The 23,672-nt window shown below is 38.5% G+C and overlaps 2 protein-coding genes across 2 annotated transcripts; both read left to right on the top strand.

The window, feature by feature from the left end:
* The first annotated feature begins 736 nt into the window (after positions 1 to 736).
* On the top strand, positions 737 to 9,168 carry lhx6b (LIM homeobox 6b). The gene is made up of 9 exons (XM_079690767.1): positions 737 to 874; positions 1,507 to 1,637; positions 2,261 to 2,392; positions 2,763 to 2,884; positions 4,313 to 4,533; positions 5,334 to 5,434; positions 5,513 to 5,608; positions 6,464 to 6,635; positions 7,839 to 9,168. Exons 2-9 carry the CDS (start codon positions 1,635 to 1,637, stop codon positions 7,919 to 7,921), a joined length of 930 nt encoding a protein of 309 aa, XP_079546893.1. The 5' UTR covers positions 737 to 874; positions 1,507 to 1,634; the 3' UTR covers positions 7,922 to 9,168.
* Positions 9,169 to 15,052: 5,884 nt separating this feature from the next.
* krt1-c5 (keratin, type 1, gene c5) lies at positions 15,053 to 23,571 on the top strand. Its single transcript, XM_079687432.1, has 9 exons — positions 15,053 to 15,126; positions 16,821 to 17,215; positions 17,814 to 17,896; positions 18,984 to 19,140; positions 19,916 to 20,080; positions 20,194 to 20,319; positions 21,342 to 21,559; positions 22,034 to 22,062; positions 22,708 to 23,571. Exons 2-9 carry the CDS (start codon positions 16,829 to 16,831, stop codon positions 22,821 to 22,823), a joined length of 1,281 nt encoding a protein of 426 aa, XP_079543558.1. The 5' UTR covers positions 15,053 to 15,126; positions 16,821 to 16,828; the 3' UTR covers positions 22,824 to 23,571.
* Positions 23,572 to 23,672: the final 101 nt, after the last annotated feature.

Below are 23,672 nucleotides of genomic sequence, written 5' to 3'. Positions count from 1 at the left end.
ATGCTTTTTAAGTGATCAATAAAAATTAAAGTGTCATTGATTTCATGGAAACCTTTACTTTAAGTATATCTGTTCCCACTTAGTAGGTGTGGGGAGTTTCATAATTATAGTGACTTTAGTGTAAGACCTTCAACACAAAAGGAAAGAAACTTAAAGTTGATCCGAAGAAATCTCTGAAATGTCAACTGTTTCGCTTTCCGTGAAACACAACCTAACTTCTCTATGAATCAGACGAGCTCAAGCTAAAAACAGCACTTAAATCCTCATGAACGTGAAAGAGACTTATTTGAAAATCCCGCGAAATAAAAAAAGTATGTGCATTATGTGACACTTTTCCAAACTGAACAGAAAAAAAAGATAAGAGTGCTTAAAATCATGTAAAAATTAATTATAGGATAGATAATAGCAGCTATAGCTCTCTCGTTATCTTAACACCACTCACCCTCCATCACTCTGCAATCAGCAGATAGTGAAGTGATTTCAATACACTTGCTCTTCATCTGCAACCATCATGTCAGAAAAGAATACATTTATATTATGAAAAGTGGGCGTTTCCAGACAGATTTTCCCCATTATTTTCGTTTTTATTTATTTAATAAATTCAGGTCCCAAATGTGTGTATGGCCCTTCAGTAAAGAATTGTAAACCTGCGGGTCTGGTCCAATGGGCAGCATCACATCCTGTCTGACTGAACTGGGTGTACACTTTGAGTCGAGGCGGGGAACCACAGCGGACACTGAAGCTCACACTGGTTTGATCCCCACGAAGTTTATGGAGAACAATGTCTCGCGGAATTATTTGGATCTTTTACCTGTGATGTTCTGGAGAAACTGTTATTGGACGATGTTTTCGCTGCTTTTGGGAGGTTTTCCATGTATGAACTAGATGTTTTTGTCTCCCATATAGGCCACCTCTTCTTATCTCACTGCCTCCAATATTTATACCGTAGCTGATAATTAACATAATATTGCATTCCTGTTAATTTCAACCGAAGGAAGGACAACACGGACTCCGGATTGCCACCCAAACGCAATTTTTTTTGGCATTTTGTGAATGCAGCTGTAATCACCAAGGGGAGCCTCAAGTGTTTAAATGGGTCCATCAAGAGAACGAGACAATCAAGCTCCTTTATTCCTCGAGATCAGCTGCAGTTTCTGCACATTGTCTGTTATGAATAGACCGATCTCCAATTGAGCCTCTTCACTTTGGAGATTTTTCGATTTTCGATTATACAGCTATTGAAATTAGGATGTGCCGCTTTTTCTCCTCCCTTAGCTTGGTGGCTCGGTTGCCTTTTCTTGATTGCCAGATGAAATTGACACTCGGGTTGCCACTTATCACGCGAAGCATTTCAATCCACCGCTAATTGCAGATATAGTGCCATCCTTTCTTTTCACTGCGTTTGATTGCATGGGAATACAGCCTCCTTTTGCGCACGAGAGGAATGATCGATCACATATAGGTTTTTTCTTCTTCTAATTGCTTCAAAATCTGTTTTGTTGCCAGGGTTTAAATGCAGGAGAAACTGTTATTCGTTGTTTTGGACCGGATATAGTGTGGGTTGGGGCAGAGATGCGTAATGCGCAGAGCAAGCTCCATCTTCTCTCCAAATAGGCAGCGTTCAAGACCCGAAAATGGTGAGTCACAAACATCTGGACGAGTTTGCTTTGCAGCTTTTCACTTATTTGTCTTTCAATCTGTGTAAGGTTCTTTCATTCCTCTTTCCCCTGAACCTTTTTACACGCGATTACCCTCCGCAGGACTTTGGATTTGGCAGAGGTTCAGGTTTAATCATAAGACTAAAGGCTGCATGCTTGCATTATCGGGAAAGTGGCCACTGAAAATCAATGTATTCACTCCAATTTGCGGATTAGGGTTCACATAATGCAACATTTTAAGAATAAATATTGTTGGCATAATATATATTTTAAACTTCAACATGTTGATTTCTCCAAGCGCATGCGTGGATGTGTGCACAACTAATTTAACAGAAAACGCTTACAATACATATTTATGATATTCATTGGATAAAAAAAACCTGTAACCTGTGAAAATATAATAATTATTTTGTATTAGGCTATACTATAGTGTATTTTTTTCCAATACTTGGTCTTTATGCTATTAGGTCTGAAATAGTTAATGTCATTTATTGCAGGGACACTACTGTTAAATATATTAGCCCAGGCCTAATATAATATATTTGTTTTAGTTTTCAAGAGACGATAAAATGTACTCGTCTCTTTCGTCTATTTTGACTCAGTCTAAGTCGGAGGTGAAGAAGGAGTCCGGGGAGTGCAGTCCGTCGGAGGCCGCCTGCCTCTGCTCTCCTCCGGCGGCCAAGAACCAGTGCGCGAGCTGCGGCATGGAGATCCATGACCGGTACCTGCTGAAGGTGAGAAATAAGAGAAGAATCGGAAGAAAAAATGTATAGGAAGCTTTGTGAGATTTAAGCTAAATGTTCCTCTCTTAATTTGGTTTGTAGCTTTTCTTTTATTCTTTCTTTTATTCTTTACTCAGGTTGATCTCAACAAAAGCACAACAATAGGCTATAGGCTACTCAAAATATGCAAATTTCTCGATAATTTTACTCAAGCGTTACAATGCATTTCTTTCATCTGAGGTCACTTGCTTTCTTTTGTAAATCTATAAACGAAACCCACAGTTTAGTTTTGATTAAATAAAAATGTATGGTACGATTATCGGCATCACACACACAGGCAGGCGTGCATAACTATGTTAGTTATTGTTTTTAATCTCCACAGGTCGACAACCTGAACTGGCACTTAGGATGTTTGGAGTGTTCCGTGTGCAGAGCGTCTCTGCGCCAACACAACAGCTGCTACGTTAAAAACAAAGAAATATACTGCAAACTGGATTATCTCAGGTATAACAAAAAACATCTGTTTACTGATTGTATTTATAGCGCGAGCTTTATGTAAACATTCCGATTTTACAGACTTTTATTGTAAAATAATCGGTAAAGTTCATTTTTTAATCAGATGCCATTTTAAATCAAGGCAAACTGTTGAGTGGAATAATAACTTAATTCACTGAAGTCACTGCATATAAAGAAATGTATCATATTATTGTAATAGGCCTCAATATATTCTTATTCAATTTATTTTTTAACGTGGCTCAATGCATTAGTGCTTTTAATTTATTCCATTTTTTTCCGTTCGTTTTTTTAACAATGTGTTTTTAACGTAACCTCAAAAAGTACACGCAGCTATTAGCTATGGTTCATACGTGTCGTTTCGGAGAGTTTTTTTTTTCCGGCAGATATCTATGTATTTTTGATATTAGAAAATTAAATAACGATCTCTGATAGACTGAGTTGTTCTACCTTGGAACCACTTCCATTGAATCCTCACAAATCTGTAAAAGCTTTCTGTGACCAATTGGTTTTAGTAGGCCTGCAATGCCTGAAGATCGTCCTTACTTTTGTTTTCATATTGAAAGCTATAGACAAAACAAATGTGCATATAAACACATCATGATTTTGGAAACGATAATATTTTCTATGCAGGATTGTATTTAAGTGCTCCTATACCTTGGTGTTTATAAAAACGTTTTTCTTTTACTGTTATATTTTATCTAATTTGTTTTATTATTCTGGGTGTTTTTACAGCTGATCTTTATAAACATCAACTTTTGGAATCAAGTATAACACACACTGGGTCATGAAAAATATGCTCTGCATGGTTAAAGGCTTTTGGTTGATAAGATCTTACATAATATATCCCAGAAAACCAAGATCATAGTTTTAACACTGATTGTCAGACTCTAATATCAAGAAAGACAACCATCCATTTAAATGCATTACCAACTAAGCAGAGTGGACTTCCTGTCCTTGAGTTTTGATAATTTGATAGTAGCAAAATGGTATATTTGTAGGACCTTTATGTTCTGCATGTTGCATATTCTTTAATTAAGTTGACTTCAATCACATTATCACAAACGACATGTGACTGAACTGAGTGTCATACTTGAATACTCAGTCCTCTTCATAGAACTTAAAACATAGTGACTATAGGGAGAATGAATGCATGATTGCAGACAAAGAAACCTAATTTATTAAGAAGTACGGACAGATTAAGAGGCATATCTGAAAACTGAAAAGGTTTTTTTTTTTTGCAGATTTGTTTGCAATTAGTTTGCAGGACTTAACATTTTCATTGCCATATCTACACTGTAGCATCTGTGCATATGACAATAAAGCCCTTGAACCTTGAGATACTCAACATCCATACTTTAAGCTGAGCTCTGTAACCTATAGCCGACCTTCACCTGTCTGTTTCCTTCTTCCTCACAGTAGGTTCGGCACTAAGTGTGCCCAGTGTGGCCGGCAGGTGTTTGCCAGTGACTGGGTGCGGAGGGCCCGGGGCAGCGTGTACCACCTTGCCTGTTTTGCATGTTTCTCCTGCAAGAGGCAGCTGTCGACAGGGGAGGAGTTTGGCCTGGTGGAGGGCAGGGTGCTCTGCCGCAGCCACTACGACGTCATGCTGGAAAACCTGCGGAGGGCTGCAGAAAACGGTATCAATCATATTAAACATGCTCATGTATTTCTGATGGCCTCAGTCTGGATTACCAGAACAATATTTAGGAGTCAAGAAAGGGAACAAAATAATAACTCTTGATCTCTTGAGCTCCGAGGTTTCTACTCAAGAAGCCTTTTTCCACCCTGGATGACATCACAAATATTTTAACACAACCAACTTTAAATTAGAGATTCAAAATGCTCTTATTTTCTACACAACATACCTGTTTGGTATTTGTTAACTGAAAGATAAAGTGTCTCATTTCGACATGAGATGAAATGGTTGAGGTTAACTTAGCTTTGAAAAGAGGAAAGATTTAAGAATGTTTTCCAAAAGTAATCACAGTCAGAAGACAATAAGCTGTGCCTTTAGAGAGGAGTATGTGGGCGTAATGGTGTAAATTATTTGGACTGGTGTAAATTATTTGGACTGTTGGCAAGAAATCATCTTAATTGTGTTACATTGGTTGTGGCTGTGGCTCAGTGGATAGAGTGCTGGACTTCGACTCAAGGGGTACCAAGTTTGAGTCCCACTGCAGTCAGCATGTCGTTGTGTCCCTGGCCAAACACTTCACCCCAAATTGCTCCTGTGGGGATTGCCCACAGTACTGAATGTATGTAAGTCACTTTAGATAAAAGCGTCTAACAAATGACATGTAATATTTAAATAAAGCTCCTGCCTGCAACACGATTGGCCTTTGAAAGGTATCACTCTTCTGTTTTGTGTAACCTCACAATGACTGAAATGTACTTGTGGGGGAAGTGACAGACCTGTGTTGATTGTGACCTCTTAAAGGCACAGGACTGACTCTGGAGGGAGCACTGCCCTCTGACCAGGACTGCCAACCAAAGCCAGCCAAGAGGGCGCGGACATCCTTCACTGCTGAGCAGCTGCAGGTGTGTGTGTTTAGTCATTCTCAGTGAAACGCCTGTATGTTTGTGTGTGTGGGGCATCATGACTGTGTGTCCTTTCAGGTGATGCAGTCTCAGTTTGCTCAGGACAACAACCCTGATGCTCAGACTCTACAGAAACTTGCAGAAATGACGGGACTGAGTAGACGAGTCATACAGGTAGGAAACATTTAACATAAAAATACACCATAATGATATTTCAATAGTCTTTAGAGCAATGGTTCCAACCCGGGGAAAAAGACTAGACTGGTTGTCAGAATTGAATAGGTTGAGAATGAAGAACAGTACAGGATTATCTCTTCAGGACTGAAATCTTTTCAAACTAAACCTTTTGAAAAGAGAAACATCACTCAGATTATCACAGTTTGTACACACACAGACCATTGTGAGGTTTCCCAATACTCCAAACATTGCTTTGAACACTCAATACATAACATTATATCTAATATATGCATTATCTGCCACTCAATTTTTTAAGGCAGATAAAGATGAGGGCATTTATTTTTCTAAACGGATGTTCACACTCTTTGAAGATCATTTGAGATTTCAGACAAATACCCACAGAAATGTAGAGTTCATAATCTTTAAAATCTCGACTAGCGGTTCCCAAATGTTCTCAGTTTAATGAACGGATGTTTATCTGTGATTTAGTTCACTTCTGAAACTGCTTGATTTAAAGGGTTTTTAGAATCCAACTGGGTAAAGTATCCAATATTTAATAAGAAAACTACTCAGATGTGTATGGAAACCAATGATTTTGGCAATTTTTTTTTTTTTTAATGAAACCCTGACCAATTATATTGTTTTGTTCTTTGTACGTCAAAGTAAGGCAGGTTTCATTTTACGCTTTAAAATATCAAACCATTAATCTGATGGGTAAAGTCCTCTACCACAGACAAACAAAGCAAATGGGGTCTTGTGAGAAGACTCAAACCCTGTTTTGATACTGTTTGTTGCTGGGTTTATTTCCCTTCTGCTTGCTTCTTGTTTACATTATCTGTTTTATTTCACCAGGTGTGGTTTCAGAACTGCCGTGCACGACACAAAAAGCTGCCGCCTTTGAGTGGCTTCTGTCAGGGCGCTCCGATGACCCGGATGCCTCCATCGCTGCCGGACGACATCCACTACTCACCGTTCAGCAGCCCGGACCGACCACATCTACTCGCTCTGCACGGATACCTGGACGGTGAGTTAGGGACTCTATGTCAGTCCCACTTGTGAAGTTTGTTATTGTTGAAGAAAGAAGACAATCATTTGTTTAAAAAAACAGTACATTCTACAATATCTTTAAATTAATAATCTGCTGTTCTTTGTACACATTTGAGGTCCTTTTATCTGTTTTTCATGACATTTCCTATTTCTATTGCAATACATTTCTGATTGAAATATTGTCCTTATTAACTCACCCTACATTTATATGTTTGCTGTAGTTACAAATAACAGATTTGAATCTTATTTAAGAGACACATGATTAGTTTATAATACCCAGTTAAACGTTTAATTACCCTTCCACATACGTGTTTATTATAATTCAATAAAATATCATGGAGCAGTTGAACAATCACTGGAATAATGTTTCTGCATCATGAGTCATTTTGCTTTAATACATTTTACATATCATTTTTTAAAGTACATTTTTTCTTGGATTTATAATTTCCCCACACCATTGGGCGAAAAGGAGCAGGGAGAAGAACAAAAATCTTATGCTGTATGACCTGCCCCTTTCTAAATAAGAAAAAAAAAAAATAGAAATAGATGGTCTGTCCTTCATATTTTCTTATTCTCAGCCAAACTTATTCACAGCCAAACATAACAGTATTTTAGGATACTAAGAGAAACACAAAAAATGCTTATTTCCAACTTGACGGTTAACGGAAAGAAACAAAACAGCAAGAAAAAACAAAAAACAGCAACACCAAAAAATCACATGAAAAATGCAACACCCTCATCTAAGTCCTACTGGGAAAGAAGGTGGAAAGTGGCGCATAATAATAATAATAATAATAATAATAATAATAATAATAATAATAACAATAATGAAGAATCGTATGCAGTATCGTTACCTTTTCTATTGTAAAATATCTCAATGCTTCTACCAACATTGACAATATGTTTATTAAAGCTGTGATTAATAGGTTAGGATTCAATAAAGATCACTAGAAATTTAACAAGTTTTTTTATTGGGGGAGTTGAAAGAATTTACACAAGACATGTTGGACCTGTTTAAGGCCCAAGTTCAAAACACAGCATTATAGTTTTAAAAATGTGCGTTCTGAATATATTCAGGACTTAGAATACAAATCTGCCCCTGTTTCTTCACTTTTCATGTAGAGTGTTTTAACCCGTGGCTCCACAAACTGATGTTGCTCCTCTGGTCTTCTCCTTGCAGCTCATCCGTTCTCCGTCCTCGCTGCACCGGGCCACCTGAGCCATCCCTCCATGTCTTTACCACAGCTCCCCATCAGCCGCTAACCTTCAGCATCTCCTTTTTTGTTGTTGCGTCGTCACCACTCTATTGTTGTGAAAAGAATCCTTTGGGACGTCCTGTCAGTAATCTGCTCTGATCCCCCCGGGAATGCAGGACCTCGGCGTTCTGTTCTCAATCATTTGGATTCTTCTTCGCTGTGAGACTGCTGACATGAACTTTGAAGTCTTGGAAAGACAGCAGACTGTGGAGAAATGTCCGGCCTGAATGTCAACATGGAAGTTTTTTTAATTTTGAGAAGACCACTTTTATTTTTCCTCTTTTTGATGGGACACAAAACATTGCATCAGGTCAGGATTGTTTTCCTTTTGTTTACCCACTCGTACAAAGTATTTTTATTTTGTTGCTGCAATATGAAAAGAGTGTTGTAGTATCACAGTAAAACCTCAGCATTTGTTTTGTGTATTGGTGACGAGCACATTTGCAGCTTTATTGTTGTTTGTTGTTGTAGTGTTGTCAAAAAAACTCTTATTTATTCAGAACAAAATCTTTTTTTAAAAAGCACTTTTTAAATGTGTCTTGAAATGGAATAATTCAGTGATTGTACATTGTAAATACTGCCACAGTTTAATAAAAGGTGTATTCGAGCTGTAAGGAAATGAATAATTGAGGATAAGTTTACTCATGCGTGATTGCGAGCATGGGTGGCTGAAAATTTGAACAAACACACATTTCCACAGACAGATATGCAATTACATATCCATACTATTTTAGACTAAAAGCTACAAAAATCAAAAGGTCGCCTGTCAGGGGCCAAGCACCTTCAGTAACCTATAATTAAGAGCCATATCCTGCGACGAACCTGCACATAATCTCCAATTTACATGCTGTACTTGTGATGGAAATGTGATCAATCATATTGTGAAAGCGTGGCCATTGATCGGGCAGCTCGTTGGCTTTTACGGGGCCTTTTAACACAGATTATCTACAGTTGTTACATTGATTGACAACACTTAAGTGGCTGCGACGTGAAGAATGAATGGGATACTTTAAGTTAAAGGATATCATTACATCTGGATTTTTAAACTGGATCAATTCCCCATGTTTTTTTACCACTAATGTAAATTCAAGAGTGGCAGACCCCCGTGCACTTCCAGTGTTTAAATCCTAAGAGCAACCCTTAACCGGCATTGATACCGGACCTCTAAGTGAAGTTGTGGCTATGGCCTATTGATCTTACCTTAGCAAGCATACTAGTGTCATTTCAACATGTTGAGCTATTGCTTGAAAAAACCTAAACTCATCCTTTATGTATTTTGTGTGTTTATGTTTATACAAATCTGACACAGTATCATCAGTTGTTTTCTTAATCTGTCAAGGATCAATATCTGGCTCATCCTCAATTTAGCAAAAACACAAATCAGGGGGAAAAAGCTAACCTGGCTCTGGCCAAAGGCACAATGGACAAATCTGCAACCCACTGACTCTAAAGCTCGCAAATCTATCTAACAGGCTTCTGACTCGAGCTTCATATATAATGTACAGACATAATAAATATATTGATCCTGTCTTCTGATGCTACATAAAAGTGAAAAGTGTAATTCCTTCTGCAGTGTGCACATATTGTTATTGTGCTAATGTTTAAATCACCCTAAACACATTTAGCATTTTTGTGCCTCTACAGATTATTTATAAATGTTTCTCCAATGATCAGACCTTGCAATAGGTTTTGCTTGTGATCTGTAAATCCCCATCTGCTGGCTGCTGATACAGTCATGAAATGAATTGGCTTACCATTAGCTTGGCAGAAAAGTTGCTTTTGTTGTTATTATTTAGGTTATGATACCTGGTCAAGAACAGAATTTAAAGCATCATTCATGAAGATCATGTTACATTTTGATTAGTTTTGAAAACATTGCCTCTGAGGAAATGCAGGAACCAAAAACTCAGACAGATCACATCTGCATTATTACAGTTTCAAGTGACAGCAGTGTTTCTCCTGTTGCTTGTGAAGGAGGAAACACGACTGTTTGACCCAGCGATGCCTTCACAGTCACAGGAACTACAGGAGATAAAAACATGCACACAATGGTTCCCTTATACCCTTGGGAGATTTAATTTAAGATGCTCACACTGGACCAGGTGTGTTAGTGTGTGTCTGCATGTATCATTGTGTATGTGTTTCTTTGCATGGAAGTTGTGTTAGGAAAGAGAGCATCACTCTAACGTAAGAGGACTCTCAATCTTTCCTAAACTTTAAACCAAACTTTTTTTCCTCCAATCAATCACTTCCAATCAATTCAATCTCCTCTTAGAGAAATCTAAGAACAAAAGCTGTATATACGCTGAGCGGAGAGATGATTATCAGGCTGACACTGTTTGGGCCACCTGCCAGCACTACACTGTAAAAACGCACATTTCTTCCCCATTAAAGTCCCTCTTCGATACAAGCACACAGGCAGCGTTTAGGCATGTCTTCTCTCCATGCACAAGCATCCCTGAGCGTTTAAGCCGCCCCGTTTTGTCATCATGTCATGCGTCCGCCTCGTTGATTGACAGCTTTAAGTGGTTGCAGATGAAAGCGGGCCCCCCATGCTAATGAATAGGCCCCTGATTGCAGAGCTGCTCGCTCTCTGAATTACAGCGTCTCCCACCTAATGAGCAGATACACTGCAGTGCCCCTTGTCTCTGCACATTCACATTTCTCTCCTTCACGCTGATGAGCTCTCCCCTGCACAACAGTCAACAAAACCTCTGTGAAAGATTGCAACGTGAGCCATCTTCATCAGCATCCTCCTCCTCATCCTCCTCAAGTTTACTTCAGACCCTGCCATATGCTGGCATGGTCTTCTCATCCCCCTCTCTCCTCCACCTCACTTGAGGATATGATGATGGCATGCAAACGATCTGAATGCTGCTGAGCACGAAAAAGTCTCAGTTTCAATTATATGCTAAAGTTAATTTGCGTAATACATTTTCAGAATATTCATCATGATATGAATAAAGATATCTAACTGTATCACCAAGCTGACTATCTAGAGCAGGGGTCTCAAACTCAAGGCCCGGGGACCTCATTTTATGTGTCCCCGCAAGAGCTTGCAAATAATATAATACGTTTATTATACCGTTACATGTCACTTTACAGAAGCAGGTTGCCCATAAACTACATGTCCCACAATGCATCTCGTTTTGTAACATGTGCACTGAAGAGACTTGCAATTATTTGTCCTAGACTTCTGCTTTCAGACGTGGTTAATTACGAAGTTATTACCCTATCCAATAATAATCCAATTCAGAGGCAGTAATGTAATATAATACATTATTTTATATATATATAGTTACAACCGGCCCTTTGAGTGCAACCTTTATGAGAATGTGCCCACGATGAAATTGAGTTTGACACCCCTGATGTAGAGGTAAATATATATACAGCATGGCTTTCTTCATACTGTTTGCCTATTTTAGGAGTTAAATAATCTTGGGAAAGGAAACAAATATGTATGCAGACAATACACAACTTTGTATTATAATTTCTCCTTATAAAGTAAGCTTTTAAGGGAAAGTAGAGAGGGACTTCAGTTCCTTTTAATAAAAATCAAGCCAGAAAAACCAACAAGTGGGAGTCAGTATCAGTATGGTACATTACATTTTGAATTTGTTTTAAAGATGACTGGAATTTTGCTTCTATTCTGGTTTCTTCTCAACAATATAAATGTTATATTGTTTTCTTCAAATAACAGCTGCTTATTTTTGGAATCACTTAGAACATTGCATTTAAATGTAATGTCATCCATCAGCTGTGACACTCGAGAAAAACCAGCAATTTGAGCTCCATTTAGACAAAAGAGTGACTACATTTGTTGCTATAAACTAGACAATCTGAGGCTTCAGAGCAGAACCACGTCAACAAACACCAGAGGAAGGGTTAACACTACATAGGCCAACATTTTTAGGTGAAATGTCCTTTCTTTATGCAAACAGTACCACAATGAATTTACTTTGTGGCTCAGGGTGTTTGGTTTCAATGTGGTTATTTCACAGGCCTAAAATTAAACCCTGGCTATACAAGTATCAAGTTTCCAAACAAACCCAAAACAAGAACAAAATGAATTCATTGACTCTCAACTGTGCGTCGGCACATTCTGTGCTTTAGAAATTCTGAGAAATAAACAAGGAAACTTTCTCTTGACTCGTACAGTAGCGCACGAGAGCCTGAGAGGAGGTTTTCAAAACGCTAGGAAATGGCTGAAACAGATGATTCACTTCACCCAGGCTGACAGCCAACTATGCCACTATGCAAAAATAAACACGAGTCTCCACAGCAGGTTCCCAGAATGTGTTTATTTGGTGGGGGGCGACTATTGAACTATCACAGCACTTCAGTTTGATTAATAAGCTGGGGGAGGATCTAAATCAATCTCCTGAGGCATGTTTGCTACATGTTACAAACAGATGGTGGCGCTAAAGCACACTGAAAGATGGGGATTGTGGGAATTACTCACCATTGAGTGTACACAATGTGTCAATTATCAGATGTTCACAGTGGAAGACAAGCCTTCTTTCAATATTGTTTAGCTAAAAAAGAATATACAAGTAATTAGATACCCACAAAACGAAGTTACAAGTCAAAAGTCTTGGATTCAAAATCTTTTTTATAAACATCAAAATACCTTAAGCTATATGAATGCATTGCAGTCATTAATGCATAAATATTTTTTAATGTTACAAGGTGGGGCTTAATGCCAGGGGGGTTGTAAATCTCACCCAGTTTAAATCATCATTTATTTTTTTAGAATGTTGTTAATCTGACTGAGCAAAGCTTCTTGTTAGTTAAGATATTAAATGAAACCTTTTTCAAATGCATTCCACCGTTTGTAAAACGATCTGCTATTGGTATGGCTTATTTGCAGTATAGGTATGCAGTAGGTATGTGTATCTGTGTATGTTGCATGTATATGTACATGCATATGTATCCATTCAACAATATTTCTGGTGAGTATTCGTGTGTATGAGGCTCACTGGCAGTGAATGTAGGGATTACTCTAGCTGTTGTAATTGCTTGTTTGTGTTATTCGTTATTTATTTTTGTCTTTATACACACAATCAGTACAAACCATTGTCTCATTTGTATGCATATATTTTGCTTTCCATTTCTAAATGACAAACACTGGATACGCATTGTCGAAACGCAATACAAATATTTTTGATCTGAAGATATCAAATGAATGTAGTGGAGCAGGAGCATAATCTATATGTACAATAGTCCACCTTTGTTTTTTTTCGACACTAAATGTAAATAACTCTTCTTGTTGTACTAGAATTTACTAATTTTGTCCATTGACAAATCTAGAAAAAGACACCTTCATAATCATAATGTCCTGTACTGATACAAAATAACTCTTCTCAAGGACAGGTATGAAATTGTTACGCAGAAAAAAAAGGGAAATTAAACCAATGCAATTATCTGTGTTAGCCTATATCTTACAAAGCCTGTTTATTATTATATTGTCGCCTAACTCTGTAGTGTTATGGATAAGGATGAAGGAGTGAGTCTATTCCACATTAAGCATTTTATTAATCTTACTGTAAATGCCCAATATGTGCATATAAAAAAAAAGACAAAATGCTAACATTCTTGGCATGTCAGCATTTGCACAAAGTGTAGTGTGTTTTTTACCCACAAGGATGCAGCATATCCATGCTGCATCCTAATGTAATATACTGCCGTTAAACATTGGAGCTACATGTTGTATTAGGCATTACAAAATTATGTGATGATGATATACACTATTTGAAAAAGGATATATTTCTGATATATGTAATGATGTGTAGCCTCCAGTATGTATTAGATTATATGCAATCCAGCACAATAATCTAGCAATTAACATGAGTTTTTAGAAGACAGGACGTTTCTTCTTTTCTTTTGGGACTTTGTTTGAATTATTTAGTCTTGGTTTGATCATGTGAAACAAATCTTACTGTAAGACATTGAAGTTTTGAATGTGTGTGTGTGTGTGTGTGTGTGTGTGTGTGTGTGTGTGTGTGTGTGTGTGTGTGTGTGTGTGTGTGTGTGTGTGTGTGTGTGTGTGTATGTGTGTCTGTGTGCATGGTATCGGTGGGTGGAGTTGGCTGAAGGCAGTAAACCAGGTCAGTGTCACATGTGAGATCTGATCCTACACAGAGAATAATTCTTGCTGAGGAATTTAACAATACAGTAACAGGGGATGACATACTGTATGACAGCAAGAGCGCACAGAGAGACGGGTGAGACGTATTAAGTGTACACAAAATGTTGCTTGAGTCTGTGTATTTGTGTGTGTGAATATAAATCAGGTTTCCTGCTCAGCTGGACCTACGCCCTGAATTTCTCAGGGGTCTTCACTTTCTTTTTGTTCTGTCCCTCTATTGTTCCTGTTTTCTCCCGCTGGGCTGTCCCCAGGTGAGGCTGGCTTCTCACAGCGCGTTCAGTGCATTGTGTCCGCACTCAATAGGCTCACTGTGGAGCCAGCAGGGTGCCTGTTTTCAACCCTGTTAGCTACACTACTTTGTTTTCCAAGTTTCATACAGCTCACTTTGAGGCCTGAGAAGGTTTGCCTCACTGTATAAATATAAAGCTGTACGGCTCCAACAGTCAGTCTGTTTGATCAAATTTAGCACATATAACACATGGCAACTCAAGGTCACACCATTGCTCTTTTATAGTTAGTTATCCACCTTTTTATTTCAGACCAAAGAGGATAATGAGTCAATCGAATCACTCACTGAAATGGGCTTATTAAATGTCTTGATGCCATGGGCCAATGAATTGGTTCAATTGATTGGGGTCATTAAAATAGCTTAATACATTTGGCCAATCAATTGACTCGTTACAATGGGCCAATGGAAATACTCGTTAAGCTTATCAGGGGTTCAATCAAATGGCTCAATATAAGGTTTCAATCACATGACTAAATACAATATATTTTGTTGGATTTGCCCTTTGGATTGATTAATTGAATTATACAGATTGGATAATTAACTTCATGTATTAGTTAACACTGACTAGTTTATGTGCACCACAGCTTATTTCCTTCGCAAGGTGTCAAGTTGCATCCTCCTCTTTGTTGTTGTAGGGTTGGACAAACGAGAAGTGGCTCCTCCCAAAAAAGAGAGTGGAGCCACTGCATACAAACTCACCTGTTAAACTTGCAGCATCGGGGTGGAAAGCTGACCGAGTAGCAAACAGAAGTCCTCCAGAAGAACTTAGCTCAATGTAAGTATCATGTTGTCCTTTTCTTCTTTGTTTTATTGATAAAATAATGGCTTTAGGTCCCTGAATATGCAATTAAGATTTACAATTTTACTCAGGAGAAGCATACAAGCATTAAAGTTCACAGCTATTTTGACTCAGTTGGAGGGAATACTTGAATCCAATAAATACCTCTTTTACTTTGTGCACTTAAAAAGTCACATGAAATGAAAACCTGTAATATTGAGCACTTTTTGTTTTACCATTGTCAAGTTAAGCCAAAAGTTCCATTAAGTAGCTGTGCTGAGAGACGATTGGATTACTGAGCCAGCCAGCCTCTCTCTGAAATGACTGTTGATGTTTCTTCTTGGAAAGTCAAGCCAATGCCAGCACAGAGGCATCCACTGACTACAGACAGATGCATGAGTACAGACTGTTGCAAAATGACTGCAGCGAGAAGTGAAACCAAGATCTAAAAAACCCCATTAAAAATCCTTTAAAATGCATTTTAAATGACTTTTTGTCAATGTTTGTTAAAGAGTTGATTGAAAGTTAATTCTTGATCTTTCCTGTGCAATTATGACTGCTATTTTCTAAGGTCAGGAATCAATAACTCATATACAAATTGTTCTTAAAAAACAATGTCTATCAACAACCAGAGTAAGGTAGACAACTAAATACAAGTGGTTATCAAAACAAGCCTATGCGCGCCTTTCTCTAAACCAAACGACTAACTCCTCTATCTGCAGCCGGCACTGTACCATTTTTAGATAGAATTTGTGAATGCTGACTTAGTGCTTCTAACCAAACTGAACACCCCTGATATTGCCCCGTCTCAGAAGCTAAGCAGGCTTGATCTGGGTCAGAGTTGGATAGAAGACTGCCTGGGAATACCTGATGCTTTATTAAATTAGCATGTAACTTGTAATTTCACTTACGTGTGCTGAGTGAGACTTGTCAGTGGAAGTCAAGGAAAATCTTATAGCAAAGCAAAGAGTAAGCCTGACTGGAATACTTCAAAATAAATGAATTGATTTAAGTTCAGCAGCATCAAGTCAAACCAAACCGAATTATTTATATATGTATCTTTATGTATCTTACCTGTCAACATAGGATCATATTTACATTTTACATGTGCTAAGAAATTGCAATTTCCTTTTTAAATTAAATTTAAATGCAACATGGTACACGGTGAGTCAACATATACAAATCAATAAATTAGGGTTATTTAAAGGGGGAAAACGGGAGTCTGTTAAGAAAAAGAGAAACGATAAAGCTGGGAGTTAGGCAGAACAGTGAAGTTATTGAATATTTGATACAAGAAATATTCACCAAAATTATGCAAACGCTTTTTTTTTTACTATCTTATTGTTGTTAATATACAGTATGGGAGATTCTGATGGCACTTTACTTTATAACAATGGAGGAATTAAGTGTTTTCGTATCGAAAAATTCTACAAGATTATTCAAATGCTTTTTTGTAATATCTTTTTTTAAGGATAACCAATGATTTGGGAAGAAATGTCTTAGCACTACTCTGTATAAAAGTACACTGATGGAATATTTCTACAAAAGACAAAATTCTTCAAAAGCATATTTCCTAAAAAAAAGTATTGTAGAATAACAGCAGGGTGAATGGGTGAAGTGATTTTGTTAACCATACACTGTATAGTGAAGTAGCTTCACCATAAGAGCACTTATTAACTTATCTGCTGCAGTGGACACCATGGCCTCCACCCTCTCTGTGCGAAGTTACTCCGTGCGTCAGCCCTCCTTCTCCAGCATGTCCCAGAGGGACAGCGGTCGCAGCATCCGCTCCAAGCCTGCCGTGTCCTCCGCCACGCTGTCTCTGTCCCGCTCTGTTTCAATGGGCAACGGCCTCAACAAGCTGGGCTCCAGTCTGTCCTTCAACGGCCTCTGTGCCGCAGCCAGTGAGAAGGAGACCATGATAGGCCTGAACGACCGGCTGGCCAATTACCTGGAGAAGGTGCGCTCTCTGGAGAGGTCCAACTCCGAGCTGGAGGTCAAGATCAAGCAGCTCATGCTGGAGAGGACCCCCAAAGGGCACGACATCGACGGGATGATGGCCCAGGCACATGCTATCGGGCAGGAGGTCAGTCATTGTAGATCATATTCTCCCAAAACAGAGAATTTCTCTGTAGCAGCATTTCGTTGCACCCCGGTGATTGATATGACATTAACATATATGCGGATTTGTAAATATGTTTTTTATAATTTGATGTGTAAATGTTGGCATTATTGAGAGACTTGGCTCAAGATAACATCCCAGCTTAGGTAAATGCACCATATAAAATCAAAAGCAAGGAATATGTTTAGGGTTATTTGATTAAGCAGAGATGTTACTCTCTAATTTTAGGTTGATTGAAAATGAACCCTCCTTCAAGTTGACATTAACCCTCAAGAAAGTGCCTCAAAACAATTAATGCAGTAATATTACATTTGGGCATACTTACACACTCAAAAATACTAACAATTTGTAGTCATGTGTAGTAGTCAAAGTTACCCTTGAAGTGTTTGTTTGAAGGCAATAATGAGATACAACCTTTTATTTATCAGTTCAACAATTTTCAGAGAGATCTGGATGTTAAGACCATTTGATTGCACAGTAAATAAAACAGCACACAAACATTATTAGAATCATTTCTAGTTATGCCAGATCTTCCTGAACCATCCACTCATGTCCTGCTCAGGTGAGGAAGAAGACGCTGGAGAACGCCCGCATCATGCTGGAGATTGATAATGCCCGGCTGGCGGCTGATGACTTCAGAGTCAAGTGAGTGTCACACAGAGCTTCCTTTCTTTACCTGCCTGTGAGTTTTTAACATAGAAGCGCCAGACTGCAAAGCCATGTGAATAAGTGATCTTTAAGTCAGGCTGCGAAATAAGAGCTTCATTCCCACGCTGCTGAGGCATGTGCATAGATCTCCATCCAGGAGCACAGGGTGTGATGGATTGTGCAGGTCAGAGAGACAGCGTGGCTTCTGAAGTCCAGAGCTGGCAGAGCTGGCTGAAGGAAAGATGGGGGAGTCAGGATACACTGCTGATGCTTTTCACAATGTGTTGATGGTATTTTCTGTGACCTGATGTGCAGGAGTGATACATGAATTGGCAGTGATGGATGGCCTTAGCAGTAAAGAGCATGTTTACATTCCATGCAGATATTTGTATGGTATTTTCACTTGTGTGTATCCACTCTGGGATGATTTCATGAGAAGTTTCATAAATTGTTTGCACATGTTGCATTACCTCCAGTTTGTGACTTCCATGTCTCAAAGGAATGTTCCAAATAGTTTTACTCCAAAAACGTACTCTGTCTTTTGAGAGAAACATTTAAAACGTTTTTTCCGGCACATTTGGATCTAAGAATCCTCTTATATTCACATTTGATTTGCAAGTCTATTTTTAATCCAAAAAAGATGGCAGCATGAAGTGATATCGTTTTGTGTTACACAAGAAAAATATATATAAATACATATAAAACAATGAAAAATAACCATACGATTTATATTATCATTTGACAAATACTCTTATATCAAAGTCGACTTTTTTGCTTTTTTCTGAGCATCACACAACCTTCTTCAGCTAATTGAAGGCTATGTGACATGATTAAAAGCCAGTTGGGGAAAACTAGTAAGTAAGGACTTTGATTTTAGATGACTTTGCCAAATTACACCAAAGTCAAGAATGAATTTTAACACCGAACAATAACATAAAAGGAAACAAATATTTGTTGATGCAACACAGGAATGCAGCAGACAAATTCACTTCCAGCAGCTATCTTGCTTGGGTTAAGTTTTATAATGAGTCATGTAATACAAATACATGAATGGCTCCTTTCCTTCACTGTGTTTGCGGTGCAGATGGGAAGCGGAGGCCATACTCTGCCAGTCGGTAGAGAGGGATTGTCAGGCTCTGAAGAGAGCTAAGTCAGACCACGACCAGATGATCGCCACGCTGCGAGGAGACCTGGACAGCCTGAAGGAGGAGCTCTACTTCCTCAAGAAGAATCACGACGAGGTGAGATCCCACCGAGGTGAAGGCCCTGTCAGACATGATCAATGAGTGTTTACTTATCAAGATAATCACCTTACAAGTTTTCAAGAGTCGTCTTGTACAAATGTCGGATGTCTTTAAAGCATCTCAAAAGATGAATGAAAGGCTCTCAAAATCACTAATATCATCTAAAACCACAGAGCTGTAACACATTCCAGTTTCATATCAGCAACAAAGTAGCCCAGGGTTTAACAGTATTCAGTATCTGAAAGATTATCCTTCACGGACACACCCTTTTTCTTTGGTACCATAGTGCTTCGAGACAACACCTGTGTACACAAAACAGGAGCACTAGAGCCCATCCAGCCACATGTCGGGTGTGTCTAGACTGCAAGGTGTGGTATACAGGATGTAGACTGAACACTTGACTGAGTTTTTTTTATCTAAATTGACATTAATTCCTTTCTAGACCATTTTTTTTCAATAGTTACATACAATTTTCTTTCAATAGTTTAAATAAAATAAGGTTTGTAGGACTAGATTATTTAAACAATAACAAAATAAACCATTTCAAATTACTTTTTTCCCATAAAACTAAGTATATTTTGCTGGTAATACGTTGACAAATTTAGTATTTTTGAATTCACAACGTCTTATAAGGTGGTATTACTACTTTTACTTAAGTTAAGGCACTGAAGTTAGATAGTGCAGCCTAAGAGATGTCCAGGGAGTAAATAGTAACTAAGATGTTGCAACATTAAACACTAATGTTTCTTTTCCTTTCTTTAAATGATCACAGGAGATGATTACAGTGAAGTCTCGTCTGGCCAACGAGCAGGTGAGCGTGGAGGTGGACGCGCCTCAGGGCCCTGACCTGGGGGCTATCATGGCCGAGCTGAGGGTCCAGTATGAGGGCATCGCACGCAAGAACAAGGATGAGGCCGAGGCTTGGTACCTCAGGAAGGTCTGTCGCTGCATGAATCTATTCTTATTATTCCGGTAGTAATACATGTTTATTTGCAATGTCATAAACCTCTGTACTGTACATAACACTTTTTTTTATGTGTGTGTCTACAGTTGGACGCGGTGCAGTCAGAGGTCAAAGAAAGCAACGAGGCTCTGCGTAGTGCCCAAGGCGAGCTCAGTGACAGGCGACGATTCCTGCAAGCTCTGGAGGTCGAGCTTGACAATATTCGGAGGCAGGTAAAGTAGTCATAACATTCGAACAAGTGTAATCACATATTTTTCCAGGAAGAACGCTTCCCATGTTGTGTCTCTTTCAGAAAAGAACCAAATCTTTTGCTACTATTTCTCTACTTCTTTGGAGTTCAGCCCCATCCTCACCTCTTCTCTTCTGCACACACATTATCCATAGATTACAGCTGCCTTCTCCTTGTCAACAAAGAGATTATAGCAGCACAATGTACACCGCTATTTCATTTTGCTCCGATAATCAATCAGAGTGACAACAAGACGTAGACTCAAACAAGCCGGTTTTGTCTCTGTCTCCGTTACATGTTAACACAGGTCAAACTATCATATGGCGCGGTTCAGTAGAGTCAAGTATAGCTCATCGATGTTTGCCTTATAGTGAGCACACAGTATTGAATGTAGAGATATTACAGTGCTGACAGTCTCAAGTATGTGTGGTTGATTGGTGAGGGGGCGTGAACATATGTAGGTAAACAGACAAAGTGATGCTGGGTGGTAAAAGGGTCCATTATGTGACAGTGGTGACGCTTTAGTGGACTTCACAGAGGAACATTGTGTATAGTACAGATAACGCTTATGTGAACAATCTGATAAAGGTGCTCTGTTGAAATTGTTTTATATTAAATGTATCCATGCATTTCTACAACATAGGACATTTTGAAATGATTTAAAATACAAGTGAAACACACAATGATTTTCATTGTCAATTATTCTGTTGATTATCTTGAACCATCCATTAGTTGTTTGGTCTATAAAAGGTCAGAAAGCCAAGGATTCTAGGAGTTGGTGGAGACCAAAACAAAGCTAAAAGTAGAGTTAATGTATGTTTTATAGAGCTATTTCAAACATATGGATGTAATTTATAGATCTGAAACTGCTAAAGGATGCTTATTTAATATATATGATGATACATAAAAAAAATTCTGCTTCAGTGAGTGTTTCGTAATGTATAAAAACGCTATAGTACGACGTATTACCTGTCACTGATCACTCCCTGTTTGTTCTGTTCACAGGTGAGTGTATTGGAAGGAAACCTGGCTGAAACGGGACACAAGTACTCAGTGGAGATGGACCGTCTTCAGACCACGCTGACCCAGCTGGAGGACGAGCTGTCTCAGCTGCGTTTGGACATGCAACGCAACAAGACCGAGTACGAGCAGCTGCTGCGCATCAAACAGAACCTCGAGATGGAGATCGCTACCTACAGGAGGCTGCTGGAGGGGGAGGAAACGTGAGTGAGGGTCGCAGGATCAGTGCTCAGAAATACACAGTTAGCGTACCTATGTTTATTTCTATAAAGATAAAACATGTTTGGCATGCTCCCCTGAATTTGACAGAGGACAGTTTCAAAATGGGGATTAGTGAGAGGGAGGGGTTAGACTAAAGGTCCTAGGCTGCAATGGGCCGTTGTTGTATATGACATGCACTGTAAACATATTCTTTCAGTACTTACAAAATAACACTGATTATAATCCAGGAAATAAATTAAAAACATTGTCATTTTCCCATGTTTGCATAGGAGTACATTGTGTGGAGTTTGCTGGGATATCAAGTGCACTCATTCACTTATTCTCAAAGCAAAAGAGAGAATTTGCATATTTCCCAAAATGTGGAACTTTAAAATGTCGTACTTGCACCAGATAGTTAGTTAACATGATATCTGCTTTATCTTTTGAATGACGTTGTTTTTTTTCTTGGCCTACAGGGTAAAAGAAACACCTCCACCTCCTAAAAGTAAGTTCAGGTTTTTTTTATGTCATAAGGACAAAAACCTCTTCGCTAATTTTGAATAAAGTCTTCTGTTTCTTCATAAGGTCTACAATCTAGCTGAAGGGTATTTGTTTAAAAAAAACAACACTAGCTTGTTTGTCAGTGTTAGCTTGTTGTATGAATAACAAAGGGTTTGTTAGCTTCTAATTTTCACCCCTATCAGATCCTGTGTGTGTCAAGTAACCACAGCAGGGGACATACTTCTTGTTGGTTAAATGCAGTCTGCAAAACTTAGGAAGGTATCTGATACTCCTGCAGGACGTGTTTTCTGCTGTGATGGCCTACCATTGTATTTACTGTCTGCACGTTAATACGCGTTACCATTTGATATTACTAGAGCAGACAATATCCTGCAGGAGCATAAAGGAGCTTCCAATCCTTACCTACATGCAGACTATCTATTTAGGACACTTGAAATTTGGACTTAGGCGTGGTCGCTCAACACCCGCAGGATCTGATAAGAATACAAAGCACACTCGCTGACTCTCTCTCTTCTATTTCATCCCTTTTCGTTTATAGTGTTGTTCCATCAGAAGAAGTTTTTTGACAACATTTGATGTACTTTTTGGGGCTTATGTGATTAACCCTGATTTGTTTTCCATATCATAGAAGAACCTGAAATAAGGACCAGGAAGATTGTAAAAGTCGTCACCCAGACCATGATCAATGGCAAAGTGGTGGATGAGTCCAGCGAAGTGGAGCAGATCGAGGAGCGCAAAAAATAAGCCAAAGTGTTGCAAGAGGAGAAGCAAAGATGTCTATTTAACCCAAAGTGCATCTAATTTCAAAACAACATTCTTGTTGAAGCCACACAATAGACTGATTAATGAGTTCAACCTAAAATAAAATAAAGTGATTTGCAACATCATGATATATTTCATTACATACAGTGGATCTCTTGTTGGCAGAAACTCTTACTCATAATGAAATGATTCTCATAAATGTTTCAATAGTTTGTATAATGATGTCCAAATCTTATCTGAAACTTCTGCTGTGACTTACAGTAATGCAACCTTAACCTCATTTCATCCATCACATTTTTTTAGGGGGGTGGGAGGGTTTCTTATTCCTCGCTTACCTTAGCTTAGCTTAGCATGAAAACAATGGTAACCAGCTAGCTTGGCTTTGACAACCATTCAATTTAACTCTAAAACAAACTGTAAAGAAGTCTTTATTCTGAGCTAATCCAACCAGCCGCCGGATGTTGTTAGTGCACAGACGTGAGGGTGTAACTCTCACAATGAAAGAAAATAAGAGTTTATCTTAAAAATATTTAGCTATTTCCTTTAATACATGCTGAAGCTTTCAGAAAATGTCTTGATCTTGCAACAACATCTACTCCATGTGCATGAGAGTTTCGCTGTAAAATAAAAAGGGAAAGTGAGTATTTTAATGTACTGTAGTTGTATGTAAAGAAATAAACCAAAGCAGCTGTACAGTCTCAATAAAACAGGGTTTTAAAAAAAAGTGTCCCTTTCATTTTTAGACAGAAACGTTGGCTGATACTGGAGGAACATAATATTACAGTGAAACAGAGAAATGTGATTCTGCACTGAGAAGACTTGAAACTAAAA

This window comes from Notothenia rossii (assembly GCF_949606895.1).
Source record: "Notothenia rossii genome assembly, chromosome: 6".
In the NCBI taxonomy this organism is placed as follows: domain Eukaryota; kingdom Metazoa; phylum Chordata; class Actinopteri; order Perciformes; family Nototheniidae; genus Notothenia; species Notothenia rossii.
Note: the sequence above shows the minus strand (reverse complement) of the source record. Positions and strands in the feature narration are given on the sequence as shown.

Excerpts from the sequence above, each read along its gene's own strand:
- lhx6b (XM_079690767.1), top strand. Across the intron at positions 2,885-4,312 it reads TGCAAACTGGATTATCTCAG|TAGGTTCGGCACTAAGTGTG; the intron begins GTATAACAAAAA and ends TCTTCCTCACAG. Across the intron at positions 6,636-7,838 it reads TCTGCACGGATACCTGGACG|CTCATCCGTTCTCCGTCCTC; the intron begins GTGAGTTAGGGA and ends TTCTCCTTGCAG.
- krt1-c5 (XM_079687432.1), top strand. The coding sequence starts at position 16,829 with ATGGCCTCCACCCTCTCTGTGCGAAGTTACTCCGTGCGTCAGCCCTCC. Across the intron at positions 17,216-17,813 it reads CACATGCTATCGGGCAGGAG|GTGAGGAAGAAGACGCTGGA; the intron begins GTCAGTCATTGT and ends TGTCCTGCTCAG. Across the intron at positions 21,560-22,033 it reads CTGCTGGAGGGGGAGGAAAC|GGTAAAAGAAACACCTCCAC; the intron begins GTGAGTGAGGGT and ends CTTGGCCTACAG.